The following is a 24,280-nucleotide window of genomic DNA, read 5'->3' as shown; positions in this document are numbered from 1 at the left end:
ACTGAGGGAAGCTGGGTGACCCTGTACTATTTTTACAAATTCCTGTGATTCCATAATTATTTCAAATTTTTAAAAATTAAAAAAAAAATACCTCCCAGAAAGTAGAACCAAAAGGCAACACAGCAGAGTGAGAAAAGGTGCTGAGACGGTCAAGGTGACCGAAGGAGGCCTGGTCCCACCTGGACCCCGCACCTGCGCTAGCTCCCGCGTCCTGTCCTCGCTCCCACCGTTGGGGGAGGTACTGTCCATGGTTCTGGCCAAGGCCAGCCATCCCGTTAGGCAATGACTCCCATCTCTTCTTAGTCAAATGCGTTCCAGCGGGTTCTTTCTCTCTCTCTGTCCCACGCACCTTCAACAAGATCGTCCCTCCCAGATCCTACAGACACACTGTCCTGTCTCCCATCTGTGTGCACCGCACCCTACACCCCATCCAGGGACTAGAGGCTCAGAGCGAGATGGGCCGTGCACGCCTGGTGGGAGCGTGTGAATCCCCAGCCTGCCGCATTTGTAGAAAGAAAGGTCTGGAAGACAGACACCAGAATCTCAACCACGGCTATCTTGGTGATGAGACGGAGCGATTTCTATTTTCTTCTTTGTATCTAACTGTTTCCTAAAGTTTATGTAATAAAAAGATTACTTTTGAGATAGGAAAAAAATCAATACGAGTTATTATTCTATAAAATGCCAGCAGCGGTCCCCCACTGCCCACAGCCCTGTTCTAATTTCTTTACGCTTGGGAGGCAGGCCATCTGAGCCTGGCTCTCCTACCTCCCTGGTCCCCCAGCCCCCAGCCCCACCCCTGCCCCACTTCTGGCCTCCAGCTGCACCTACTTGCCCCTCTGGCTGGGGGTGGGGTGGGGTGGGTGCCTGAGTCCCTGCCCTTCTCTCCGAGTGGAACTCCCCTCTCTGCCCCCACATCTCTATCATGCCAACTCCTGTTGTCCTTCAAGGTCTTGAGCAATGGCCCCTGGAGAAGTCTCCCCACTCCACGAGGGAAGTGACGGCGTCCTCCTTCTGCTGCCCCAGCGCCTGGCCAGCGCACGTCGGACGGCCGGGTCAGCGGCTGCCCCTTCCAAACGGCCGCCACGCATCTCCCATTCACGCCGTGCCCCCGTCTTTGCCGCACCCTTCTCGCCCTGGCTCTCTCCATGGTCTCAAGTGTATGGACTTCATCCTGGGCTTCAGTTTTCTGGCCATTCAGTCAACGGGGAGCCCCACAGGGGAAGGGAGGGAGGAAGGGAGAATGGGGTGGGGTTGGCACACAACCCCTACTTCCTCCTTTGGGGTCCCCTCTGCCTGGTGGTCCACCACCGGAGGCCCTGGTGGGCCCTCTGCATGGTTCCCTCTCCCTCCAGCTTCTCCCCTCATCCAGCGGGCCGAGGACTGCTGCCAGCTTGGCGCTGCTATCCCCAAGGGTCCCCTCCACCCTCTCTCAGGAGAGGGTCCCTTTGCAGGCCACCGCCCTTGAATTATCCTAGTTTGGGTGTCACCTCTTTCCTGTTGGGACGGTGACTGATTCACTCTCAAGCGAGGGGGCCAGGTTTCGCTGGCGTGTCCAGCACGTCTGGTGCACAGCCGGTGCTCTGTAATCGCACGTGGAATGAAGGAATCCTCGAGAACATCCATCTTGGAGTTTCCGCCCTCTGTTCTCTGTGACCCGTGCCGCTGAGGGAGGGGGTCACCCACGGGCCTCAGGGGGCCCTAACTCCTCCCTCCCGTCTGTCACCGCGTGCCGCTGTGGACGGGGTCCCCCTCGCACCCCTGGACGTGAGCTCAGCCACGTGACTTGCTCTGGCCAACGGAACATTAGCAGGTGTGACGCGGCGGGGGGGGGGGGGGGGGCTTCCAGACCCCACATCTCACAGAACAACATGAGCTGCCCTCCGGAGCTGCCCCCCAACCCCGGGAAGCCAGGCCGATCCCAGCCGCAGGACTCGCCTCACCCTCCCAAATCTCCTCCACCCCGTGCTCTGAGCTCAGTTCCGAGCCCACAAGGACGCCGACCTCTCCCCACTTTGTAGCCTCCGCCCCTCCTTCCTCACCGTGGTTTCCTTGTATCCAGACCAAACAACACCTCTTCCAGGAGGACTTCCAGGCTCTTCCCAAGCAGGAGTTCCCATCCTCCCCCGGCCTCTTGTGACCCATCCTGAGCCGGGTCACCTCCGTCTGCAGCCAGTGCCCTGCTGGCTGGGAGCTCCTCCAGGATGGGGGTGGAATGCATCCCTCTCTGGGCTCCGACAGGGTTTGCACAGAGCCCTGCACACAGCATGTGCCTACTAAGCGTGTGCATCTTCCCTTGTGTGGGTCCACTCTTGTCAACTCCACGACGACTTCCTTCGAGCAAGGACACGGTGACATATGGGTCTGTGTCCCCAGGACTGGCTGGACACGGGGCAGCTGGAGCCGCCTGTGTCCGACCCTGGGCGGGCTGAGCTTCTGGAACGGGCATTCTCGCTGCTCAGGACCCATCCCCTCCCCCTCTTCTTGCCCCCCCCATCCCCAGACCCCTGCTTGGTGGCAGCTCTCGGTGGTGACATGTCCCTCATACACACCTGGCCCATCTGTCCTGTCATGCTGCCTCCCCAGGGCAGGCACCTCTATTCTGTGCCCGTCGTTCTCTGATTCCCTATAAATAGCCCATTTCATCTCCTCGGTGACAGCAAGCAGCAGGATGAGGAGGCCTGGCTTCACTTCCGTCCCACGGCCAGGACAGTCGCCACGTTACTGTGTGACCTTCGGCGAGGCAGGCCCCTCTCTGGGCCTCTTCCCACCAGCCCTGGGACCTGCCTCCTCTCCCTGCCCGCGCCCTCCTGGGGGTGTGGCCTCATCACCCTCAGCCCACTCACTTGTCAGGCTCCCCTGGGATGCTCCCTGGGGACCCCATGGCCGAGGGTGAGCTGGGGGAGCCCAGGTTTGTGGGGCCAAGCAGGGAGGGGCAGGGCACGTGGTATCCTTGGAAATGACCCACTTTGGAGGGGCTCAGTTGAGGGGGGCCCATGTGAGCCGAGTGGGGTCATGCAGCCCACGTGGAGCCTCACATGCGGGACCTTAATGGGGTCACCCGAGCACAGAAGCCAGGACTGTGTGGGCCAGCCTGGAGGATGGGCCCTGTCCACGGTGACAGGTGGCCACAGGGGCCAGGGAGTCGGAGGTGGGCCCTGTGGGGAGCCACTGGTTTCCACTCAGTCTCAGAAAGGAGCCCAAAGCAGGAAACTGCTACTGTGGAAAGGAGTGAGCGTCCTGTCAGTAGGGGCGTGCAAGCAGGGGCTGCTGATCTTAAGGGCTTCTCCCACCCCGAACATGCCACCCACGCCGCCCTCCCTCCTCTGCCCCCTGCTGAGTCAGGCTGGAGCCCCGAGTCCTTTTCTGGGGACCCACCACACCCTGAGGACCTGCTGCCACCCTCTGCTCCCTGCTCCAGCATCTCCCAGGGCTCCCATTGCCTCCGGGATCCAGTTCCAGCCCCCCACGCATGCCTCCCTGGGTCTTTATTGGAAATTGAGGCTGGGAATGGGTTTGCTCTGGATGGAAGGGGTGAGAGCAGGGGTCACGAGGCAGAGGGTCACTGCCACCAGGCAGGGAGCAGTGGCTGGAAGACTTGGCATCTGGCAGGGGGGCCCGTCAGTGGAAGGGAGGGGCCGGGGGGTCGCCCCTTCCCTGCAGGGTCCTGGCCTCCCCCTCTCCCCCAGAGAAGGCGGCTCTGCTGGACCCAGGGCTGGGGGTGGGCTCAGGGACCCCACTCTGCTGGCAGGTGGACGCGAGGGCTTGGCAATGGCCTCTCCCCCCTGAAAGCCTTGCTCTGGCTCCTGACGGGCAGGACAGCGGGAACCCATGGCTGAGGCAGCAAGCAGCACTGGGCTAGCCACGGAGAGGGACTTCCTGTGGGCTGGGTGTTGGGAGCTGGTCTTCTCTGGAGATTTTGAAGCACGTGGTGCTGTGCATCTGGGCACTCAGACCGCTCACTCTGACCTGGGGGCTACACCAAGTGGGCAGGGGAATGGGCCAGACGCCTGTGGAGGGGGGCCATGGGTCTGAGAGGCTGGCTCAGGGCTGCAGCGTCCCCAGTATCAGGGGCTCAGGGCACTTCCCCTGTAGGGGCGGCTCCAGCTTTGCAGGGGACACACGCTCCAACCTCTCACCCCTGCTGACACCCAGACCCACGCCCTCCACACTCACCCTCACCTCTGGCTGCCCACAGCCCACTCACACCCACTCAGCTTCCCGGCTCTGTGCACGAACACCTGTTCACACGCACAGTCAGATACACACAGCACAAAAACCACCTCCAGACACCTGGATCTTCTTGCACACCCACTCACGCCCAGGGCCCCGCACCCACCTCCCTCAGCTCCCTCCTCCCCCGTCCACACGTCCTCTCGTCCTCAAAGCCGCTGGACATTGTCCAACCCCGTGTCGGCTGCTTACTTCTCCCACCAGCTCTCACGTGTCCCCTCCCGTGGTCACTCAGGGTCACGCCCATCCTCCAGGAAGGAGAGCTCAGTGGTGCCCACCTGTAACCCCAGCCCCACCCCATGGCCCAAATCAATAAAACCACCGCAAAACCAGACATCAAGGGAACCCCAAATCTTTCCCTAAATCCCACAGCAAAAATCCAGGCCAAACAAGTATTTGGGCTTTTTCCTTTGCAGAAATTTTTTTTTTTAGTAGACATAGTCTTTTTTTTCTTCTTTCTCATTTTACAGCAAACATTGCAAATATAGAAATATTTTTCTGTACAATAGGACGATGACAGTGTACAGCGGGGACACGGCCGGAGCACGCAGGCCCAGCCCACGCCCCTCCCGGCCACCCCCGAGCCGTCCACGGCACAGCCCTCCCCCTCGAGTCCCGCGGGTCTCCAGGGTGTCCCTGAGGCCACCCGGCCGCCTGCATTCTCTCTGCCGTCTTTGGTGGCCTCCGGAGGTGGCAACGAAGCGACGGACAGGACAGAATCCACAGCAAACCACGGACAGAGGAGATGACCCGGGGAGCCAGGTGGTCACGCCGGCCACACGCCCCCCATGTCTGTTGTTATATCTTATTAAGAGAACTTGACTTTTATTATTTTTTTTTAAAAAAAGGAAGAAAAGAAAGAAAGAGAGAGGAAAAGAAAGAAGGCAGAGAAGAAAGACAATGAAAAAAAATTCCCATCCTCACCCCCATCCCTAAGACACAGTTTTCCGAAGTCCCTTGTGTGTGTGTGTGTGCGTGTGCATGTGTGTGTGCACAGTGTGTGCGCGCAGTGTGCGCGCAGACAGGCTGCTCACTCCGGGGGGCCCGGCTCGGCACAGGAGTGCGCACCCGGCCGCGGCTCCCTTCCGTGGGTACCCTGGGCCCCCCCCCCACCTTCTCCGCGGGGCCCAGCTTCAGCGGCTGCTGTCACGCGTGTGCACGCGTGTGTGTCGGGTTCGCGTGAGAGTCTCTGGGTTACAAATAGCTGCAATGAGTTTTGTGTCCTTTTTGGTCCAGTGGGCGTCACGAGTTGCGGGCGGGCGGGGGCGGAAGGGAGAGAGCGGGGCTCAGGACTTGTGCTGCGCAGACACGCCCTTCCAATAGTCCAGGATGTCGTGCAGGTCCTCATCCTTGGCAAACTGGACCTTCTTGCGCAGCGCGTGGCCGGCCGCCATGAACTCCGCGTCATCCTTGTGGCGTCGGCGGCTCAGTCTGAAGCGTTCCCAGATGCTCTGGGAGGCCCGGCAGGGGTATTCGGGGCTGGAGGAGTAGCTCAGATTGTGGTACTGTGGGGACAGCTGTGAGTAAGCCAGGTCGCGAGGCCGCGGCCGGGTCAGCGGCTCCAGGATGGACGGCTTGCGGCCGCCCAGGCTGTCGTGGGGCGGAGGCACGGGGGGCGCGGGCGGCTCGGCGGGGTGGGAGCCGGGGTACGAGTGCCGGTGCTCGCCGTACTGGCGGCCCTTCTCGGCCTCGGCCCGCAGCACGGCGGCCGCGGGCGTCACAGTGAGGATGGCGTCGGCCGCGGGTGAGCTCTTCTCGATGTACTTGGCCTCGGCGGCCGCGGCCTTGTGCACCCCAGCGGCCTCGGCACGGAAGGCGCGCGGGCTGCGCACAGAGCCGCCGGCCGGGGTGGTGGCGCGCGGGGGTCCGGGGGCCGCCTCCACGCTGTGGTGCCGCTGCAGGCCGTGGGCGAAGGTGTCCTTGTACACGGGCGACAAGAAGCCGTGCTTGCCGGCCAGCGGCTCGGACAGAAGCACCAGCTGTGGCTCGGCCGTGGACACGGCCCCGGACTTGCCACCCTGGAAGGAGGTGGACTCAGACTTGAGGGCATCGATGCAGTTGTTGATGATCTGGTTGACCTTGTCCACCTCCTTGGCGATGGTGGAGATCTCGGCCACCGAGCTCTGGCTGTCGGGGCCCGGCCGGCCCAGCTCGCAGTCCCGGTGTTCCGCGGGCTCCCCGGTGCGCACCTCCATGTAGTTGCCCTTGCTGGCCTTCGGGGTCTCGCTGCTCTCCACCAGCTTGTACTGTTCCACCTCGCTGGCGGCCGCCGGCAGGTATGGGATGCGGGTCACAGCCTCGGGGCCCAGCAGCGGGCCCTGGGACAGCGGGGCCAGGCCGGGCGCCTCCATCTCGGGCCCGTACTTGAGCTCGATGATGGTTTTCTTGAGGCTGCCGGCCGCGGCCGCCGAGGCCGCCTTCTTGTGCTTCTCTTCCTGGCGTCTCCGCTTACGCAGGCAGTAATAGACAGCGCCCAGCACCAGCACCATGCCGAAGAGGCAGCCCAGGATGGTCATGATGTAGTGGGTGGCCGTGGAGGGGCTGGGCACAGGGCCCGGCGGGCTGGGCGGCTTGGGCAGGCAGATGGTGAGGCAGGTGTGGTTATGGTGCAGCCCCGAGCTGGTGGAGACCACACAGTAGGTGTAGTTGGTGAGCGTGTAGAGGTTGGTCAGGCGGATCTCCTCCTGGGCCTTCGTGAGCCTGGACACCGTGGACGACCTGCTGTTGTTGAAATGCTCCAGCGTGTACATGCGGTTGAACGGGCTGGGCAGCTGGACCGTGATGGTGGCCGAGTTCTGCGTCAGCTGCTTGACCTTGATGAGCGGACGGGCCTCGGCCTGGGTGGCCAGCGTGGGCAGGGCCACCAGCGGCGTGGTGCCGTCGCCAGAGAAGCACTCGTCGTCGGCGCAGGGGGCCTCGCTGGGCTCGGGGGGCAGCGGCGGTGGCGGCGGCGAGCGGCCCGACGGCGAGCGGCCCGGCAGCGGGTGGGGCTCGGCCGCGTAGGAGCCGTCGGTGCACACGGACTGCAGCTTGCTGAGGATGCTGCGCTGGCCGTGGCGGCCCTGGCCCAGGAGGGAGTAGCCGGAGTAGAGGGGCGGCGACTCGCACTGCATTCGGTCGTAGGTCTGCGTGGCGTTGGTGAAGGCCGCCAGCCAGCGCAGGAAGCCCAGGAGCTCGCAGGAGCAGTAGAAGGGGTTGCTATAGAGCTCGCACACGGACAGCTTGGCCAGGCCGGCGAAAGTGGAGCTGTGCAGCCGCTGGATGCGGTTCATGGACAGGTCGATGTTGATGATGTTGGGGCACTCCCAGAAGGCGCTGGGCGTCACCACCTCGATGAGGTTGGCCTGCAGGTACAGGTACTCCAGCTTGCTCAGGCCGCGCAGCACGCCCTCCGTGAGGTTGCGCAGCCGGTTGTAGCCCAGCTGCAGGACCTGCAGGTTGAACTGGCCGGAGAAGGCGCCGTCCTCGATGTAACCGATCTCGTTCTTGGTGAGGTTGAGGTACGTGAGGTTGCCGAAACGGCTCAGCGACGCGTACTGCACGCTGCGGATGCGGTTCTCGTTCAGCCGCAGGTCCACAATGGTGTTGTTGATCTGTTGTGGGATGGCCTCGTACGGCGGCTGGTTCTGGCTGCAGATGGCCAGCCACACGAAACCCTTGTCGCCCTCAATCAGCCAGCAGTCGCCACGGGCCAGCCCGCCCGCGTGCAGCAGGGCGGCGGCCGCCACGCACACCCACAGCGCGCCCCACCGGCACCCGGCCATTGGGACCGCCCTCGCGGGAGACCCCGCTCAGCCTGCCCAGGGGTGGGGGTGGGGGGACTGGGTGGGGGGCCGGGCTGCAGCCTCCGAAGGGACAGAGGGGCGGGAGGGGAGGCTGCTTGCAGACTCAGGGGCGTCCTGTCCCAAACCGCATGGTCGCACGGCGCGAGTGCTGGGAGGGACGCGCCTCCCTCACTGCCCGCCGCCTCTCGTCGTCCGCCCGCGTCCTGCCATGGCCGTGACCTCCGTCCCCATCGGCCTGCGCGTCCGGACAGCTCCACCCTGCAGCTCCAGCTCAGCTGGTCCTGCTGTAAAACAAGAGAGGGGACAGCCGGTCAGGAGGCGCCTGGCGAGCCACAGGGCAAGCGGTCAAGTGTCCAAGCCACCTGGGAAAACAGAGGCGCATTTGAGGAGTCCCAGAACGATGCAGGACGACAGGAAATACTGACTGCCTACTCGCCGGGATCATGTTTGTGTGCTGAGGGTGGGAGGGAAGGGCGAGCCCTGGCTCCAGACTGCCTCAGTTTCCTCTTCTGCAAAGTGGAAATGACACCACCTGCTCAGCCACCTGGCGACGGCAGAGAATCGAGAGCATGTGTGCCTGGCCTGGCGCCGTCTCATCGGTGACCCCATTTGTCAGAGGAGGAAACTGAGGCCCAGAAACGAGACCTAAAGTTGCACGGCTGACGAGTGACGGGGCTGCTCTGGCTGGCCCTGGCCAGGGACGCTCATGTGACCAATGCTCTGCTTTGCTGCCTGAAGACTCAGGGGCGCCTCCTCCTCCCAGCAGAGTCCTGCCGGGCCCTCGCAGCCGCCTGCAGGGGGTGCTCTGAGCCCCCGGCTGAAGGGTCCTCCCCTGGCCAGCAGAGAATCTTCCGGAACTCCTGGGCTCGCCTCCAGCTCCTCTCAAGGGAGGCAGCGCCCAGGTACCTGGACAGCGAGGTTCTGGGCCTGAGCGCTCCTGCCCTGTGGCCCGGGAGCATCATGTTCCTCTGGTCCTCAGTTTACCCCATGAGCCAGCTGGACAGTCTCTGCGGCTTTCCACCCGGCTCAGGGCACCCGGGCCTGTCACCACCCGTCACTGGTGCATCCTGGAAGCAAGCCCAGAAGGCGAGAGCAGCTCTACCCAGAGTTTCCGGGCTCCCCGTGGCCTCAGGCTCAGACGAGGATCTTCTGCTCACACCTCCAACCACTCCAGGCCCCAGACGTGACGGGAGGGTCCCAGAGCATCTTGCTCTCTGCCCCTCCCCCTCGGTCCCCAGCAGACCCTGTGCTTCTCCTGGACAGGGCCCCCTTCTCCGTCTCTGTACCCCTGGTGCTGGCAAGGATGCCCAGGATGTGACTGTCGGACCACAGGCAGGGGGGTGGGGGGCACTCCAGGCAGGAGCCGGGTGCCTGTGGGGGACGTGGCTGGACGCCGTGCAGGGTTTCCGCTCCCCCTCGGACCCCCGCCCCCCTTCCCCCGACAGGAGGACCGCCAGCCGGCGGGACGCGCCCCTCGGCCCCTCGTATTTCTCCCGCAGGACAGACGAGCGGGCGTGCGTCTGCTCGTTAAGCCCTGGATTTACAGTGGCCTCTGTAACCGCTCGGTGGCCTGGCGGGCGGCCAGCGGAGTGTATTTCACCGATATTGACGTTTGCAACTAGTCTGCACCGAGGCGGTTAAATGAGGAGAAAAAACATAATCATGTGAAATAGGATGCTTTTCCCCCCTTTGGAAACTTCATAAAGAATAGTTTTGATCTGGCTCCTGCTTGAAAGAGAGGGGACAGATCAGATGGGGAAGGGGTCGGGGCTGGGGAGACAGCCTGGCAGGCCATGGCGGAGCCCACCCAGGGCTTGGCCCCAAGCTGCTGTGCGATACTGTGCAGAGCACCGGGCCTCTCTGGGCCCGATCAGAAACGGCTCTGGGGCAGGTGGGGTCTTCCTGAGCGTCCCTCCCCAAAGGAGGGAGCCTGCTAGGGAGAAACGGGGATCCTTGTGTGGTCTGGCTTGTGATATAAAGCTACAACGCCACGGGGAGCGTGTCCAGCGCATCTCTATTGCCACCAGCATCTCCACCACCTCACGGCACCTGCTTGCCTGCAGGGGCCTCCCTTCCTCCCTGCCCGCAGTGCACCTGCCCATCCGTCCAGATGTCCGGACGACCTGTGCCCATGTTGTGCTTTATGTCACCCGGGGCTCCTGAGAGGCCAAGAGCCCTCGGCTGGGCAGGCTGTGGGGGTGGCCCGGGAGCCCCCGTTCCCTGACGTGCCAGTGCATCCTAGACAGCGGGCGGGGTGAGGGTGGTGACCAGCCCGGGGCTGACGGAGTCTGGCTCCAGCCCCCGGACGGGGGTGTGCCGAGCAGCAGGCCCACTTGGCAGTGTGGCGCCTCAGCAGTGCTGATGGTAATCACCTTTAATCTCTTGCTCAAAATAACCCAAAGTCAAGTTAAGGAGGATTACAGGCCCTAAAGAGCCCTTATCACAGGCAGGCGCTGGCGGAGGAGGGACGGGCCCAGGGCCAGCCAGCCTCCCCCCGCCCCCTCCCAGGGCCCCTCGGCAGGACGGTGGTGGGCGGACCGGGGGCCCTGGAGGCTGGAGAGCCGCATGCACACTCGAGTGCTTGCACACCCGTGTGCTGGGCTCTGCGTCTGTGTGTACTCACGGGTCTGTGTGCCCAAGGGCATAGGCCAGGTTTGTAAGGGGTGAATACATTTCAGCACACGTTTATCAGGACCTGCACCAGCACCATCTGATGAGTGTGTGCGTCTGTGTGCGTGCGTGTGTGTGTGTGTGTGCGCGTGCATGGGCCTGCAGGTGAACGCAGCTCCATCTCAGCGTGCACGTCCCAGATCCAGCCAGGTCCCTGCCCCAGCCTCCTCCCCTCCCTGCCCTTTCTGCCACCACCACAGGCACCTCCCCACCCCCAACGTGACAGTCTAGGAATTTGTGCTTCTGACTTTGCACCTTGTGAGCGGCAAGTGGTTCCGGGGAGCAGTCTCACCCCCCCGTGTACCCCCACACTCTGGAGCCTCCTCTGTCACACGGGCTGAGGGGATGGGACATCCTCCCTACCCAGCCTGGCCTCAGGGGGAGGGATCAGCCAGGGGCGTGGGTGGGACCCTGGTGGCTGTCCCCCACACCAGAAAGAGTTGCCTCTGCCCCTCGTGTACCCCCCATGACCCCAGCCTTGCAGGGACCCCAGAGTTCTCATTCCACATCTCACTTTACAGAGGGGAAACTGAGGCCCAGAGAACAGAAGGCCTCATCCGAGGTCACACAGGGAGTTGTCAGCCCGTCCTCCTCCTGCCGGGGGTGGGGGCTGGGCGGCAGGTCCGGTGGAAGCGCCCCGTTCCTCCAGGCAGCCCCTCAGCACACGGGCTGAGCTCCCCAAGCCCCGCTCGGAGCCATCGCGTGCTCCCTCGGAGTTGATCCCCTGGTGGGGGACAGGATGCAGCCCCGTGGGTCTGGGAGCCCTGTGACGCCGGACGCAGGCAGGGCCCCTGGGAACAGCCGTCCAGTGAACTGGCCGAACCACCTCGAAAGGTTCTGCCAGATCACGCCCGCCCCCAGGACGGCCGTTTCTCCTGGGGGCCCGCGTATTTGCTCGCTCGCTCGCTCCACCACGGGCCCCCTCCATCCTCATTCCCCTGCAGACTCACACGCCTGTCCCTTGTGCGCGGTAAGTGGCTCTAAACTACCGTTCCCAGGATGCTCTCAGAGCGCGTGTGGGGCTGGCAGTGGGGCACAGACCAGCTGCCACACCCCAGACCCGGGTCCTGGCACCGGCGGAGGCTGCAGGGCCCTGGGGAGGCCCAGGGCTGTCCCCTCATCCTGCCTGCACCGGCCCCTGTGCTTCAGAGAGATGCAGAGGCCCTGGCCACCTCCAGCTGTACCACCTGTGTCCCCTTGGACCCCTCTGACGTCTCCTCCCGCACCTCCTGCTTCAGCAGCCCCAGCCTCACAACCCTGCACACGGCCCCCAGGGACTTTCTGTGATGGGCCAGGTCGTCTATACTTGCGCGGCCCCACAGGGCAGCCCGTGTGGCTGCTGAGCACCAGAGATGTGGCTGGTGGCTGTTGTACGGGGCAGCATAGTTCTAGAACCTTCCATAAAAAACAAATAACTTGAACTGAATACCTTCCAGCCACCGCCCCGTCTCCCTTCCCCTTCGTGGCAGATTTCTTTGCAAAGGTTGCCAGCAGTTTCCATCCCCACTGCCCCCACTTTATCTTCATTTCTCAGTCCCTCCGGTGCAGCGTCCATCCCCCACGCCCTCGGAGCCCTCAAGGTCACCGGTGACCTCTGTCTTGCCAGCTCCAAAGGGCATGCTTCTATTTTTATCTCTCCCGGCCTCTTGGCAGCATTTGGCCCACGTAGCTGGCCGCTCCTCTTTGAAGCACTTTCTGCTCCAGGTCTCCGAGCCGCCACGTTCGCCCGTCCCAGTCTCCTCCACTGGCCACTGTCCCCTCTTCTTTACCCTGACCTCTAACTGTCCCCGTGGCCAGGCTCCGTGCTCGGCCCTCGCCGCTTCTCCTCACCTTCCCCGGGGTGGTCTCACCCCTCCCGTGGCTTCAATGCTGTCCGCCCACGTCGGGCCCCCAGTCCATCTCGCCAACCTTGACGGACCCCCGGCACCCCAGGCTCACAGAGCCAGCGGCTTCCCCTCTCAAAGGCTGTGCCCCCCAAATGGAGCTCTTCTCCAAAAATCGACGTGTCATCCTCGACTCCTCTCTCTCCTCGGCCCCTGGAAGCCCAGTCCGGAAGCCATAGCATTGACTCCACCTCCAAATGTATCCGGGGTCCTCGCCTCCTGTCCCTCCTGCCATGGCCACCCTGGTCCAAGCCACTATCATCTCCTGCGGTGGCCCCACCTCCCACTCCACAGCCAGAGGGGCCTTGAAGCGCCATCGGGGGATCCTGCCACCTCGCCAAGAACTCTTGACGACATCCATCCTCCCACACAAAGGTCCACACCGCGTCCCAGTGCCGCGCACGTCGGGCCTCCCTGCCGGCTCTCGCTCCGTCTGCCCTCTCGCCGGATGCTCCCGGCTCCCCGCACGCACCACCTTCCTCCCCCCGCCCCAGGGACCGCTCTTCTCCTTCAAGTCTGAGAGCGGGCGGCTCCCCCACCGCCGTCCCTGGCTCAGAGTCCCACCACGCTGGGCCCCGGCTGGGACGCGTCAGCTCCCGTGTTCGCACCTGCAAAGTGGGAGGAAAAACGCCTCCTCCCCAAGGGCTGGCGGTTTCTCACAAACATTAGCTTCCTTTCCACGTTCTGTCAGGCCGGCGGGAGCTGCCACCACCCTCTGAGGGGACATGAAATGCCCACGTGGTGGCTGGCACCGCTCAGGTGGGGCACACCCGCCCGAGCCTTCTCGGGTCTGTAAATCCTAACACATCGACGGGGTTGCAAAGGGACATCTGTTCACATCCGTACTCTGTACAAACCCTGGGCGCCTCCTCACCCAGATGGACGGAGACCCGCCTGGTTGAGAAAAGGCACGCTGTCCAGGGCCTGCTGGATGCCAGGCTGGTTGGCACAGGCTGGTTGGCTGGTGAACAGCATCTCTGTTCACGCCCTCTCGTCGCTTCCTCATGACAGCCCCGAGGGGCATGTGACAACGACCCCACTTCCTAGCGGCAGAAACCAAGGCCCAGGGCACAGGCCGGCCTCATCACAGGGACACTGGTGGGAACCAGCTCTGTGGCCTCAGTTTCCTCGCCTTTAACATGGGGTCATTTCCCCACCAGGCCGGTTGGATTCGGGGCGTCACTGCTCAGCTCCCCTCTGCCCTCAGTCAGCAGGCCTGAGCTGTGGGGACAGCCCAAGGGGCCCCTCTGGCTGCAGCTGGGGGAGCCGAGGGCGTGCAGGGTGGACCGGAGCCCCCAGACCCGTGTGGGGCCCTAAGTGTTTGGGGTCTGTTTGCACACACCTGAGGCCAGCCTTTGTGTGTGCATATCGGTCCGTGTGTCTGTGCACACACCTGTCTATATGCTCACAGGCGTGCAAACGTGTATGCTTGTTCACCATGTCTGGTGCACACACGTATTTGCCCTGCACGTGTCCACATGTGAACACTCACGTGTGTTCATGTGGGTGCAACAGTGCCTTCGTGTCTGTGGGTCACTTCAGGGAGGCCACCCTGAGGCCACCGGGACCGGGCTGAGGGGCACGAGGAGAGATGGGAGGGGCCCGAGAAGGGGGGCTGTGTCCTGGCCACCACTTCTGTGACAGCATGACACGCCAGTCACTCTCAGAGCCATCCCGTCATGAGGCCTCACCACATTCCTGCAAGGGAAGAGGGACAAGGGACAGCCACACGCCCTCTGCAGTCCAGGGGAGAAGCCAGAGGCCCTGGGAGAAGGGACTTGCCAAGGACCCAAGTCCGGTCATACGGGACGAGCCCACCTGAGCCACTCGGCCGCTGACTCAACTGCCCCACACCCGGCGGTCACAGAGCTGCTGCCTGGGTGCCCGGGGAGGGCACATGGACACCCTGGCTGCCCTGTGGCATCGGGCCCCGTCCAAGCCTGCAGGGAGGGGTGGGTGCTCACTGGGCCTCCACGTGATGGGTCCTAGCAGATGAGCAGGAGTTTGTTAAGAAAGAAGAGGGGTAACGGGTGTCCCAGGCGGAGAGGGTGCGCGCAGAAGTGTGGAGGCAGGAAGCACGTGCGTTCAGAGGAGGGCCCGCTCCAGGGCGCGGGCGACATCCAGGAAGCAGGGTGCCGGGCAATGCGGTTGTGGGAGACGGAGGCCTGAGTGCTGGGGGAGGAGTCTGGACTTTGATCTGCCCATTTCCCTCCCCCGGCTCCCCAGCCCCGTGGGAGATCCTTGCCTCCCTCTTAACATCGGGGCATGGAGAGAACGGGCCACAGCGGGAGAGTGGGCGGGGCCGAGGGCTTCCCCAAGCCCCGCCTCCAGGCCTCAGTTTCCCCACCTGTAACATGAAAGAGTTGAGCCGGGTGCCTTGGGGGGAATCTTCTGATTCTGAGACGTCCGGAGCCTCGTGTCTCCCTGCCCCGAACCCGCCCCTGTGCCGTCTCCTGACCTCACACACACACACTTACATGCATGCACACACACACGTGTGCACACACACACACGCGTGCGCACACACACACGCACACTCCCCACCGCAGAGAGCACCTCTGTCGCCCAGGGACAATGGGGACGGCGTGCGTGGTGAGCCTGGGACGGGGTTCCTTCTGCCACGTCGACTCTGCAGCCTGTGTCGCCGCTAATGAAATCAAGAAATATGGTGGTTCCAGGCCTTTAAACTTCTTACGACCCGATTTGCATAGTCGCCGTCGCCCGTGCTGGGACGGGAGCGATCTGTCTAAACACACCGTTCCCTTCCCCACCGTGGAGCCCAGCCCGGAGGCGGGGGGCCGGGCCAGGGCGGGGCAAGGATCCTGCTGACGGTGCGGACTCTCGCCTCCAAGGGAAACTTGGGCTCGAGGCCAGGCGCACGGGGAGGCGGGCGGAGAGCCACAGATCGATAACTTTCTACCATCCCGATGTTGTGCCGGTAGATCATGTTTACTGCTAGCGTTTGCCTGCCTCCCTCTGCAGCCCGGCTCTGCCGCAGAGCCCGGGGGCCGCGGTGGGCGCCTCAGGGCGGCTGGACGTACGACTCGGACCAGCCAGGGCAGGTGTGGGGGCGGACTGCCCACCCGAAGGGGGCACGGGACCATCTCAGGGTTCAGATTCCTAGGCCAAGACGTGAATGTCAGCTCTGCCGTGCTCTGGCTGTGTGACCTTGGGCAAGTCACTTAACCTCTCTGAGCCTGTCTCCTCCTCCGTCAAATGGAGATCAGCGCACCCTCCCAAGGTTATAGTGTGGAAGACATGAGCAGACGATTTGAGGCCTCCAGCTCTGGAAACACTCATGTCCTTCTCCAGCCGCCCTGTGGCCTCAGTGATGGGGGAGTTCCAAGCAGTGCTGGTGAACCGAGCAGGCCAGCCGGATGCACCTTGCAGGTTTTACTTTGGTGAGCTGCCACCCTGGTGCCCACCTAGAGCCTGCCCTCCCCCTCCCGCTTCCTCCCCGTTTACCCAAGGAGGCTGGCGGCTCCTGGCAGGCGGTCCAGCAGTGCTGACTCAGCAGGGCAGGATCCTCAGGACTTGGCCTCCTCCGAGCCTCGGGGGCCTCCCCCTGCCCATCCAGAGTCTGCCACAAGCAGGAAGTGTGCAAACAGAGGTTGTGACCTCTTATCTCCTCCAGGACCCCGCATGTATCGAGCGCCTGCTGTATCCCGAGCCCCTTCTCCAATGTCCAGGGAGGCAGGTGTCAGGGTCCACCTAATTACGTGCAGGCGGAAACAGAGGCTCCAAAGTGAGAGGGTTTTGCAGAGCCAGAAAGTCAAGATTTTCCCAGAGAGAGGTCAGTGGCGCACGGCATCAGCGTCCACCGTGCGGATGGAGTTAAAAATGCAGACTCCGGTCCCACCCCCGAGTTTCCAGAGGGGCCCCTGGAGCTGGAGCTGGAGCCAAGGGGAGCCCAGGGCTGTGCGTGGCGCAGGGTCCTGGCCCCGGAGGAGGCGGGCTGCACTGCCTGGTCCCACAGACGCGGCAAGAAGGGCCCCGGGCAGGGCGGGGGGGTGGAGGCCTGCCTCCTGGGACGACGCCGGGCTCGCTCCACCCCTCCTCCCTCCAGGCCCGCAGCTCCAGGCTGCTCCGGAGTTAATTAGGGACCCAAACATTTAAAGGTCTGCTATGCTTCCACTGGGCATCCTTTTAAATTAAAAAACATGATGGATGGCATCGTTGGAGGGAGAAATCATTTTGCAATGGTTTCTTGTTCCTGCGCTGGCGGGCGTGGGGGTGGTACGGGTGGCCGGCTGCCTCCGGGCATGAGGGAGGAAGGGTGACCCTCTCCAGGAACACCGGTCCACCCCCTGACGTCGGGAAGCATGTCGCTGACGCCAGGCAAGGGTCTAGGTGTCCAAAGGATGCCTGGCACCGTTCCCCATCACAGCCTCGTAATCCTGGCAGCCGGGAAGTTCTATCTTTAGTCTGACCCGAATCTCTCCGGTTGTTTTGAGGGATGGCCGGTTGGAGACCGAAGGTAGAGATTTGCTGGCTCTGCTCTTCCTGTACAACCCTGACCTCCGGGAGCCCCGAACCCTGGAAGCCCTTTCTGCTCACCCCGCATGGAGCCTGGGGATTCCGTCTGCGTCGTAAGCTCTGCTCCCAGCCCCGTGGGAAGACAGGACCTCGTCCCAGGACGTCGGACAGGCCCTTCGGGGACACCAAGGCGCAGCTCCCTCTCCGTACTCCACCACCCCCGGAGCCGCTCATGCAGACACGGTGACCAGTGACCGTGGCCAACGCCGCCCACCCGGTCAGGCCTTTGCGCGCAGGCCCCGCCTCGCATCACCGTCACCGCGATGGCTCAGGCAGAGTGGGCTCCCCGGCCGCCATTAATTGTACTAAAGATTTGGGGCACGGTTTTCGAGCGGAGGTTATAAATTAGCAATTAGCCCTCAAATGTTCAATTAATAAGGGAAATGAAACACCAAGCAAAGTCCAGTCTGAAAAGCATCAGCGATGCCAGTGGGCCGGGAGGCAGGCAGGACACGTCCGCCACACCCGGCTCACCGGGCTCGGGTTGGGCCGCAGTGGCCATCACGCCGGGTCGGGGGGACCGGTCCCGCTCTGGTGAGGGGCGGGGCACAGAGACACCGTAGAGAACAGCCCAGAACGGTCCCCTCACAACTGGGGTGTTTCCATGTCGGAAACAGGGCTCTCTCTCTCCTCGTGTCACCGGAGAGTTGTGTCCACACCGGGGGGATTCTGACAAAGCTCTGCCTCGTGATTATCTTCCGACCCCTCGGGTTCTCTCGTGCAGCTTCAGGAGCTCGGAGCCATCCTGAGACCCAACGCCCACCTCCCTCCGCCAGCGTCTCTACGGTGTGACCGTCCGCCTGGAAAGTATTTCACGGGTGTACAGAAGGATCGAAATTGATTTTCACCCCCAAAATGGGCGACAAATGGTCCTGACACCATGTATTGAATAATCTATTCCTTCCAGCTGATTTGCGACTCTCCCCCGACCCCGGCTGGAGTGTGCTTTCCACAGGGCACAGCTGGTCAAGCCTGTCCCCCCCCCTCTCCCTACAACCCCGCATGGCTCCCCAGGGCCCTCGAGAGAGTCCAGCCAGGCCTGGGTGACAGTCCCTGCCCGCCCGGCCCTCGCCATCCCTCACCTTGCCCTCTAAGGGGGTGATCAGCCTGCATCTCCAGCGTTTTCTCTAAGATGCTGTTTCCTCCACCTGGAACCCTAACCCCCACCCCCACCCCACCACTTTATAGAGTTCTTCACGATGATCCTAAATTTTTCTTGTAAATTTATTCCCAGGAATCCCACGGGGTTCTCGTCGTTGCCATGGTGAGAGGGGACTGCGTATTTCCAATGAACGAATTGTTGCTGGTACAGATGAAAATTATTGATTTGTCCTGAGAATGTTTGTTTTCTATCCGGCCCACGACCTTCCCTGAGTTCTCAGATCAAATTAATTTTTCACTTGGCTCTCCCGGGTCTCTAAGGCCTCAAATCACATTGTCTGCAAATAATTACAGTTCTTTCCTGTAGACATCCCACTTAATTCTGTTTCATGTCTTATTGCGATGTCCAGGATTCCTAGACAACGATAAAGGGGCACTGTTGGGTTTTTTAATAAAAGGTTTTGAATCAGAATCGTTAAAAATTTATTTTAGAATGATCCTGGCTGTTGAACTGAGACACGAATTCTTAACTGTCATAAAAAAAGAAAAGTATCTTTCTAGTCCTATTTTTAGCAGTTACTCTAAAATCAGAAGCCGGCATTGGCTTTATCACACGCCTGTCATCATTGATTAACACGGCATTAGACATTATATTAACAGATTTCTCTGATATTAAACCATCTTTGAATTCTTTGGATAAATCCTACATAATTGTGGCAGATTATCTCTCTAATATTCTGTGGAATTGGATCTGCTTGTGTCTTACTGAGGATTTTCGATCCAGTATTCCCGGGCGAGATGTGCGGGGTTGAGTTTCTGGCACCATCTTTGCAGCCTGGGGTCTGGGGCCGTCCTCACTGCCACCTGGGGTGACTTCCTCCAGACGGTGGCTCCCAGCTCAGGGGGAGAAAGCCCTTGATGGAGCCTCCTGGCTTACGAGCTCGGGGCCGCTCCACAGCGGACATGCCCCGGACAGCCGTGCGGGCCAACACCGGGAGCCACTTTGTAAAGCGAACAGGCGTTTTACGAAGTGAAAGGTCACCCCGGATCCGTCTTCTGTGTGTTCCAGATTTTCATGACTCGGGGCCCGCTCGAGGTCGGGTGAACCACAGAGAAACTTCGGTGGGAAAGCTTACGACGACTGGATAAACATCTTATTTGGGGAATTCCGCGTTGGCCTCCGGGACGGAGGGCCATTCCGCAACGGGGCAATGTGGGATGGGCTTTTATGGCCCGGGCCGGGTGGGGCTGCCCGGGGCCTCGGAGGAGACCCCGCTCCCTCCAATGAGGCCAGGACTCACCACCCTCCCAGGGCCTTCTGATTACATTGCGGGTGGTCCACGTGTGGACAGACGGACGTCACATCAGGCATTGGGGGACACAGAGAAACAAAACGAGAAAAGGCACAGACATTCTCCAAATATCCTTCTAACCGAGGAGAAAAGCCTAACTCACCCAGGAAGCAAGGAGATCAAGGCAGCGGCTTGTCCAGCCAGTGGTGTTCCCGAAAGACAGCTGCAACTTCACCCTTGGGGGCTCGTCTGCACCGGGACTTGACCGCCCCTCCCCGGGCAGGAGGCTGCGTCCGCCTGGTCACGGCACTCGCCAGCCTGGCAGTTCCACCGCCTGCCTCTCGGGAGCAGCCCCAGGTGAGGAAAGCGACTTCGCTGACACGGCTGCTGGAGAAGCTCGAGGCTCCATCCGGAAGGAGCGCCGGGCGTGGGAGAGACGGAGCCACGTGGAGTGATCGGAAGCGCCCGCTGAGCCCCCCCGGACGCCTGCTGTGGAGACGTTAGGAGCAAACTACCAGCGGCTTCCAGCCCCAGAGGTTTGGGGCGGCTGTTACGCAGCTGCGTGTAACCAACAGGATGCAGAGCATCAAATAGGGCGAGACGGGGGAGCCCGACTCCTGGCCCCACGATCCGTGATGGCTGCCGGCAAGGCGGCTGGGGGCTCAGAAGAGGGGTGTCTGTGCTTTGGGGCTCCGGGAAGGCCGGCCAGCACCAGCGTCACAGGGCGGCGGAGAGCTGGCGGTGAACGCGTGGGACTCCAGGCCCCACTGCTCGCCAGGCGGCACCGCTGTGCAGCTCTCTTAACCTCTCTGAGACTCGGTTCACTCTGACACACGGGGCCGTCGATACGCGCCCCCAGGGCCGGCATGAGAGTGAAACCCACGGTGTCTGTGAACACGCGGGGCCAGCAGGTCCCAGGGGAGCACGCGCCCTCTCCGCCCAGCGGAGGGGGGCTCGGTGGGCGACCGTGAACCCTCGATCTCGGCTTCCCAAGCCCGCCACTCATTCAGTTGCTCTCAGTCCGAGTTTCCCTCTTCTGAGAAGCAGGAAGGGTCATCCCGCCCAGGCCCAGCGCGGGGCTGCGTGAGAAGACGCAGGTGGCGTGTCGCCCAGCACGCGTGCTCAACACGGCTGTGGGGTTCTGGCTGTTGCAAGGATTTGGGGGGAGGATTCGAGCAAAGTCCAGGAGGTGCGACCAGGCCTGGGGGAGCCCGAGAGTTGGGGGGTGTCTTTCCTGGGGGGACGTGAGCTGGACCCAGACCGAGAAGGGCCCGAGTTCCCCGCCCCGCCCAAAGCTGCCCCTCTGCTCACCCCGGCAGCTGTGTAAATTCTCCTGGTCTCTGAGTCTATAAAAAATCAATCTAATAACTCAGCAAACATTAATTACAGCTCAAAGACCAAGAACAGGATTGATCTGCAAGAGGCTGCCGTCCTGCTCGTCACCGAGACGCTCTGGGAGGGGGCTCGGGCGGTGGCCAGGGGGGCAGAGGCCACGGAGACTACCAGAGGTGGGGGGCCATGCTCGGTGCCCCAAGGGGACCTGTCTCCCCGACAAGGCACTGGGAGGGGTCTGGGTCTGGGTCTGGCCCGCTAAGGGGCGTGCTTTCCCCCGATGGTGAGGGGTGGCGAGGACTCAGCCCAGAGCCTGGGCTCTCGGCCCCTCTCATCTCCCTCCGCTGCAAACACGGGGGAGAGAAGGCCCGACCACGGGGTGGAGAATAAAGACTAGTGGACGCGGCCGGAGCCTCCGGGCAGACGCAATCGGGGAAGGGACCGGACTCAGGGAGCTGAATGAGGACACGAACGGAAGCCCCCATCAGGGGCTGGCAGCCAGCCTGGGGCAGCCCAAGACGGGCCCCATAAAGCCCCTTGGCCACTGCTGGGGGTCCCAAGGCTGTTAGCTCCCCTTCCGGCCCCTCTCACGGAGAAGAGCAGAGGGAGGATTCAGCCCCAGTTACTTGGCCCTTGGAAAGTCTGCGCCTAAGGAGATACCCCCACCAGAATAAAAGTCCCTGTCTCCAATTCCAGTACCTCAGGGAGGAAGACCAAGTCTGCGTGCTTCGGCCACTCAGCTGATGGGAAGGCCCTGGCTGGCAGCCCCAGGGACGCACACCCTCCATCGCAGCCCTGAAACCTGGGGCCCCAACCCTCTTCCCACAGCCATTCATCCATCCGTACTCTCTCTCATTCATTTGCTCACTTGGTATTCAATGAGTGTCTACCTTCTGGGGCGAGGACAAGGTCGCCGTCCCCAGGGGTCACAGAGCCTCCAAAGGGAACGTCAACTATGGGATCACACAGCCCTAACCCGACCTTGGACTTCAATTCTGTCATTTGCTGCTGTGTGCCCTGGGGCAAGCGGCTCACCCACTCTGAGTTTTTAATCTCCTCGTCTGTAAAACGACCCCAGGAGGACTAAGTAAAACGACGCATGGAAAGAAGTGACTCAGTTCCCGGGTGAACAAACGTGTGTCACCCGCAGAGGAACAGGAGATGTGTTGTCAGAATACGCAGAATGGATCCCATGGACCAGAGGGCTCTCCCCCTGAGGAGGGGGCATCCAAGGACCCCAGGGCCCATCGCTGCTCACAGGTGTGGCCGGCTCATGCCCCACCTGAGCCTGCCACAGGCCTGCCCCCTTCGTGGTGTGGGACACTCTGTCCCCCTCGATGTCACCCCCATCCACCCCCGGACGGCATTCAGGTGCAGAGGAGGGGGTGCTGGGGGCCCTCCCGGGGCTGCAGGATTCCCTTGGCTGCTGGGGCCCCCTCTGCAGCAGCCCCTGCCCCCATCCCTGAGATTGGGGTGCCAGAGACCGCTGTGCGGGGCCCGGCTTGCGAGGGGGCCTGGAGCCGCGCTGGCTGTGCCAGAGCCCCACGCGGTGCACGCGCCGCTGCTATAAACGGGGCTGCTCCTGCCGGCTTCCAGGGGTCTAGGGGGGAAGCGACACGGGCAGGGGCTGGGCGCCCGAGAACCCTGGTGCCCCCGGAGCCCCACCCCAGGGCCGCAGGCTGGACAACATCCCGGGGTCAGGGGTCGGGGGGTGTCACAGGGCTGGGACCCGCTGGGGGGAAGCGCGTGTGTGACTGGGTGTATATGACTATGACCCTGACCCCTCAGCCACGGGTCCGCTGCCTGCCCCTCCGCAGCCGGTACGGCGGGACACGCACACGTGCACATGCGTCGCACACACGCGTGTCTAATTATCGCCTCACCGCGGGCCGGCATGCGACAGCCGGCGCGGCTGGAGGACATTCAATTTGGGTGTAAGTGACAACGCTGGAAGTCACCCAACTGGGGTGCGAGGACGCACGCTCTTTGAAGACTGCCTCTCGTCGCCGCCCCGGTAAGCGGCGCAGGGAGGGGCCTCGTGCTGTGGCTCGCACCAGCGCCCCCACGCCGCCGCCGCCCACCGGCTCCCGGGTCTGTCCGTCTGTCTGTCTGTCCGTCTGCTGTCCGAGACGGCACCCGGCTCAGCTCGCCGGCTGCGCCTACTGCACGCAGGGGGAGCTGCTCCCCTCCTGGCTCCCGTCCCCTGTCTTCAGGGCCGGGGGACCCCAGGCCGGCTGTGGGGTCACCAGCCTGTTCCCCGGGTTCATTCTCGCCCTCGACGCAGTGCCCGGCCCCTCTGCTGCCGGCCGGGTGTTGGGGTGACAGGGGCACCTGCCCCCTACTCCCCAGTCCTGGAGGGCTCCTGGAGGAGGGCCTGGCTCGTGGGGACGGAGCCTCCAGCAGAGGCCGGGGCAGCTGTCACTCATGTGCAAGACGGGGCAGCACCGGGCAGGAGAGTGATGGCGGGTGGGGAAGGAGACAGAGCACATTGCTCAAAGGGCCAGGGGCACCCATGTGGGGCCTGGGGGGTCTGTGGGCTCCGTCCACACTCGGTTCTCAGTGTGAGCAGCAGCTTGGACAAACTCTGAGAGCCTGCAGGAAGGGGACTGACGCCAGACGTCAGGGCCAGGATCCAACCATTCCCTCCAGCCAGAATAATGGGTCACAGCCGCTCAATGAATTAGAATAAAAACCACACCAGGAAGGGGTCAGCGGGGAAGTGCGGCTCCACGTCACCCAAAGGGAAAAGAAACAGGCAAGAGCAGGTTCAAGAGGTAAATGTGGCACTTGAGAAGGCAGCTTAGGCTGACTTAACAGAGATATATCAGGTAGAATAGAGGAGGTGATCTGGCTCTGTCCAGCATGGTTCAGCTCACGTCCAGACGGTTTGGTTCCGACCTCAAGGGAGATAAAAAAGGTCACACTCATATAGCACCTACTATGTGCCAGACACTCTCCTAAGAGCTTTATATCTATTAACGTATCATATACTTACACCAATCCTGTGAAGTCAGAGCTATTATTACTCATTTTACAGAAAAGGCACAGAGATGTTCATCAAGTTGCCTGAGTTCCCACACCAACTTAGCGGTGAGGCAGGATTCAAACCCAGGCATGGTGGTCCCAGAGCCCCGCGGGCAAAACCACATGTCATGTGGCCAACGGGTGGACGTGGGCACGTTCGAAGGTGAGGAGTGGCCCCGATGGAGAGCGGACACCAAGCCAGTTTGTCTGAGGACAGGCAAGAGGAGACGGGAGTGCCTGGCTGAGGGAAGCGGCCTCGGGTACACTGGCGCCTGCGGAGCGGGTGCACGGCGGGCGGGGGGTCGGGCCCAGGGCTGGACACTGCGTGTGACCCCTTTCATCCTCCTGGGGGGTTCTCAGAGCCCCCTGACGAGACTGTAAACAGACAGCCCTGCTGGAAAACAACATCACGTAACAGTCAAGA

General features: G+C 62.4%; 1 protein-coding gene across 2 annotated transcripts in view; it reads right to left on the bottom strand.

Moving 5' to 3' along the window:
* Positions 1-4,628: 4,628 nt before the first annotated feature.
* Positions 4,629-24,280, bottom strand: part of ELFN1 (extracellular leucine rich repeat and fibronectin type III domain containing 1) — a 69,097-nt gene continuing 49,445 nt past the window's right edge. For both annotated transcript variants that reach the window (XM_023655115.2, XM_023655117.2), the window contains exon 3: positions 4,629-8,302. In XM_023655115.2, the coding sequence (XP_023510883.2) occupies positions 5,520-7,997 (2,478 nt within the window). In that variant the 5' untranslated portion in view covers positions 7,998-8,302 and the 3' untranslated portion in view covers positions 4,629-5,519. The remainder of the gene's footprint in view (positions 8,303-24,280) is intronic.

Source organism: Equus caballus, chromosome 13 (genome assembly GCF_041296265.1).
Source record: "Equus caballus isolate H_3958 breed thoroughbred chromosome 13, TB-T2T, whole genome shotgun sequence".
NCBI lineage: Eukaryota > Metazoa > Chordata > Mammalia > Perissodactyla > Equidae > Equus > Equus caballus.
Note: the sequence above shows the minus strand (reverse complement) of the source record. Positions and strands in the feature narration are given on the sequence as shown.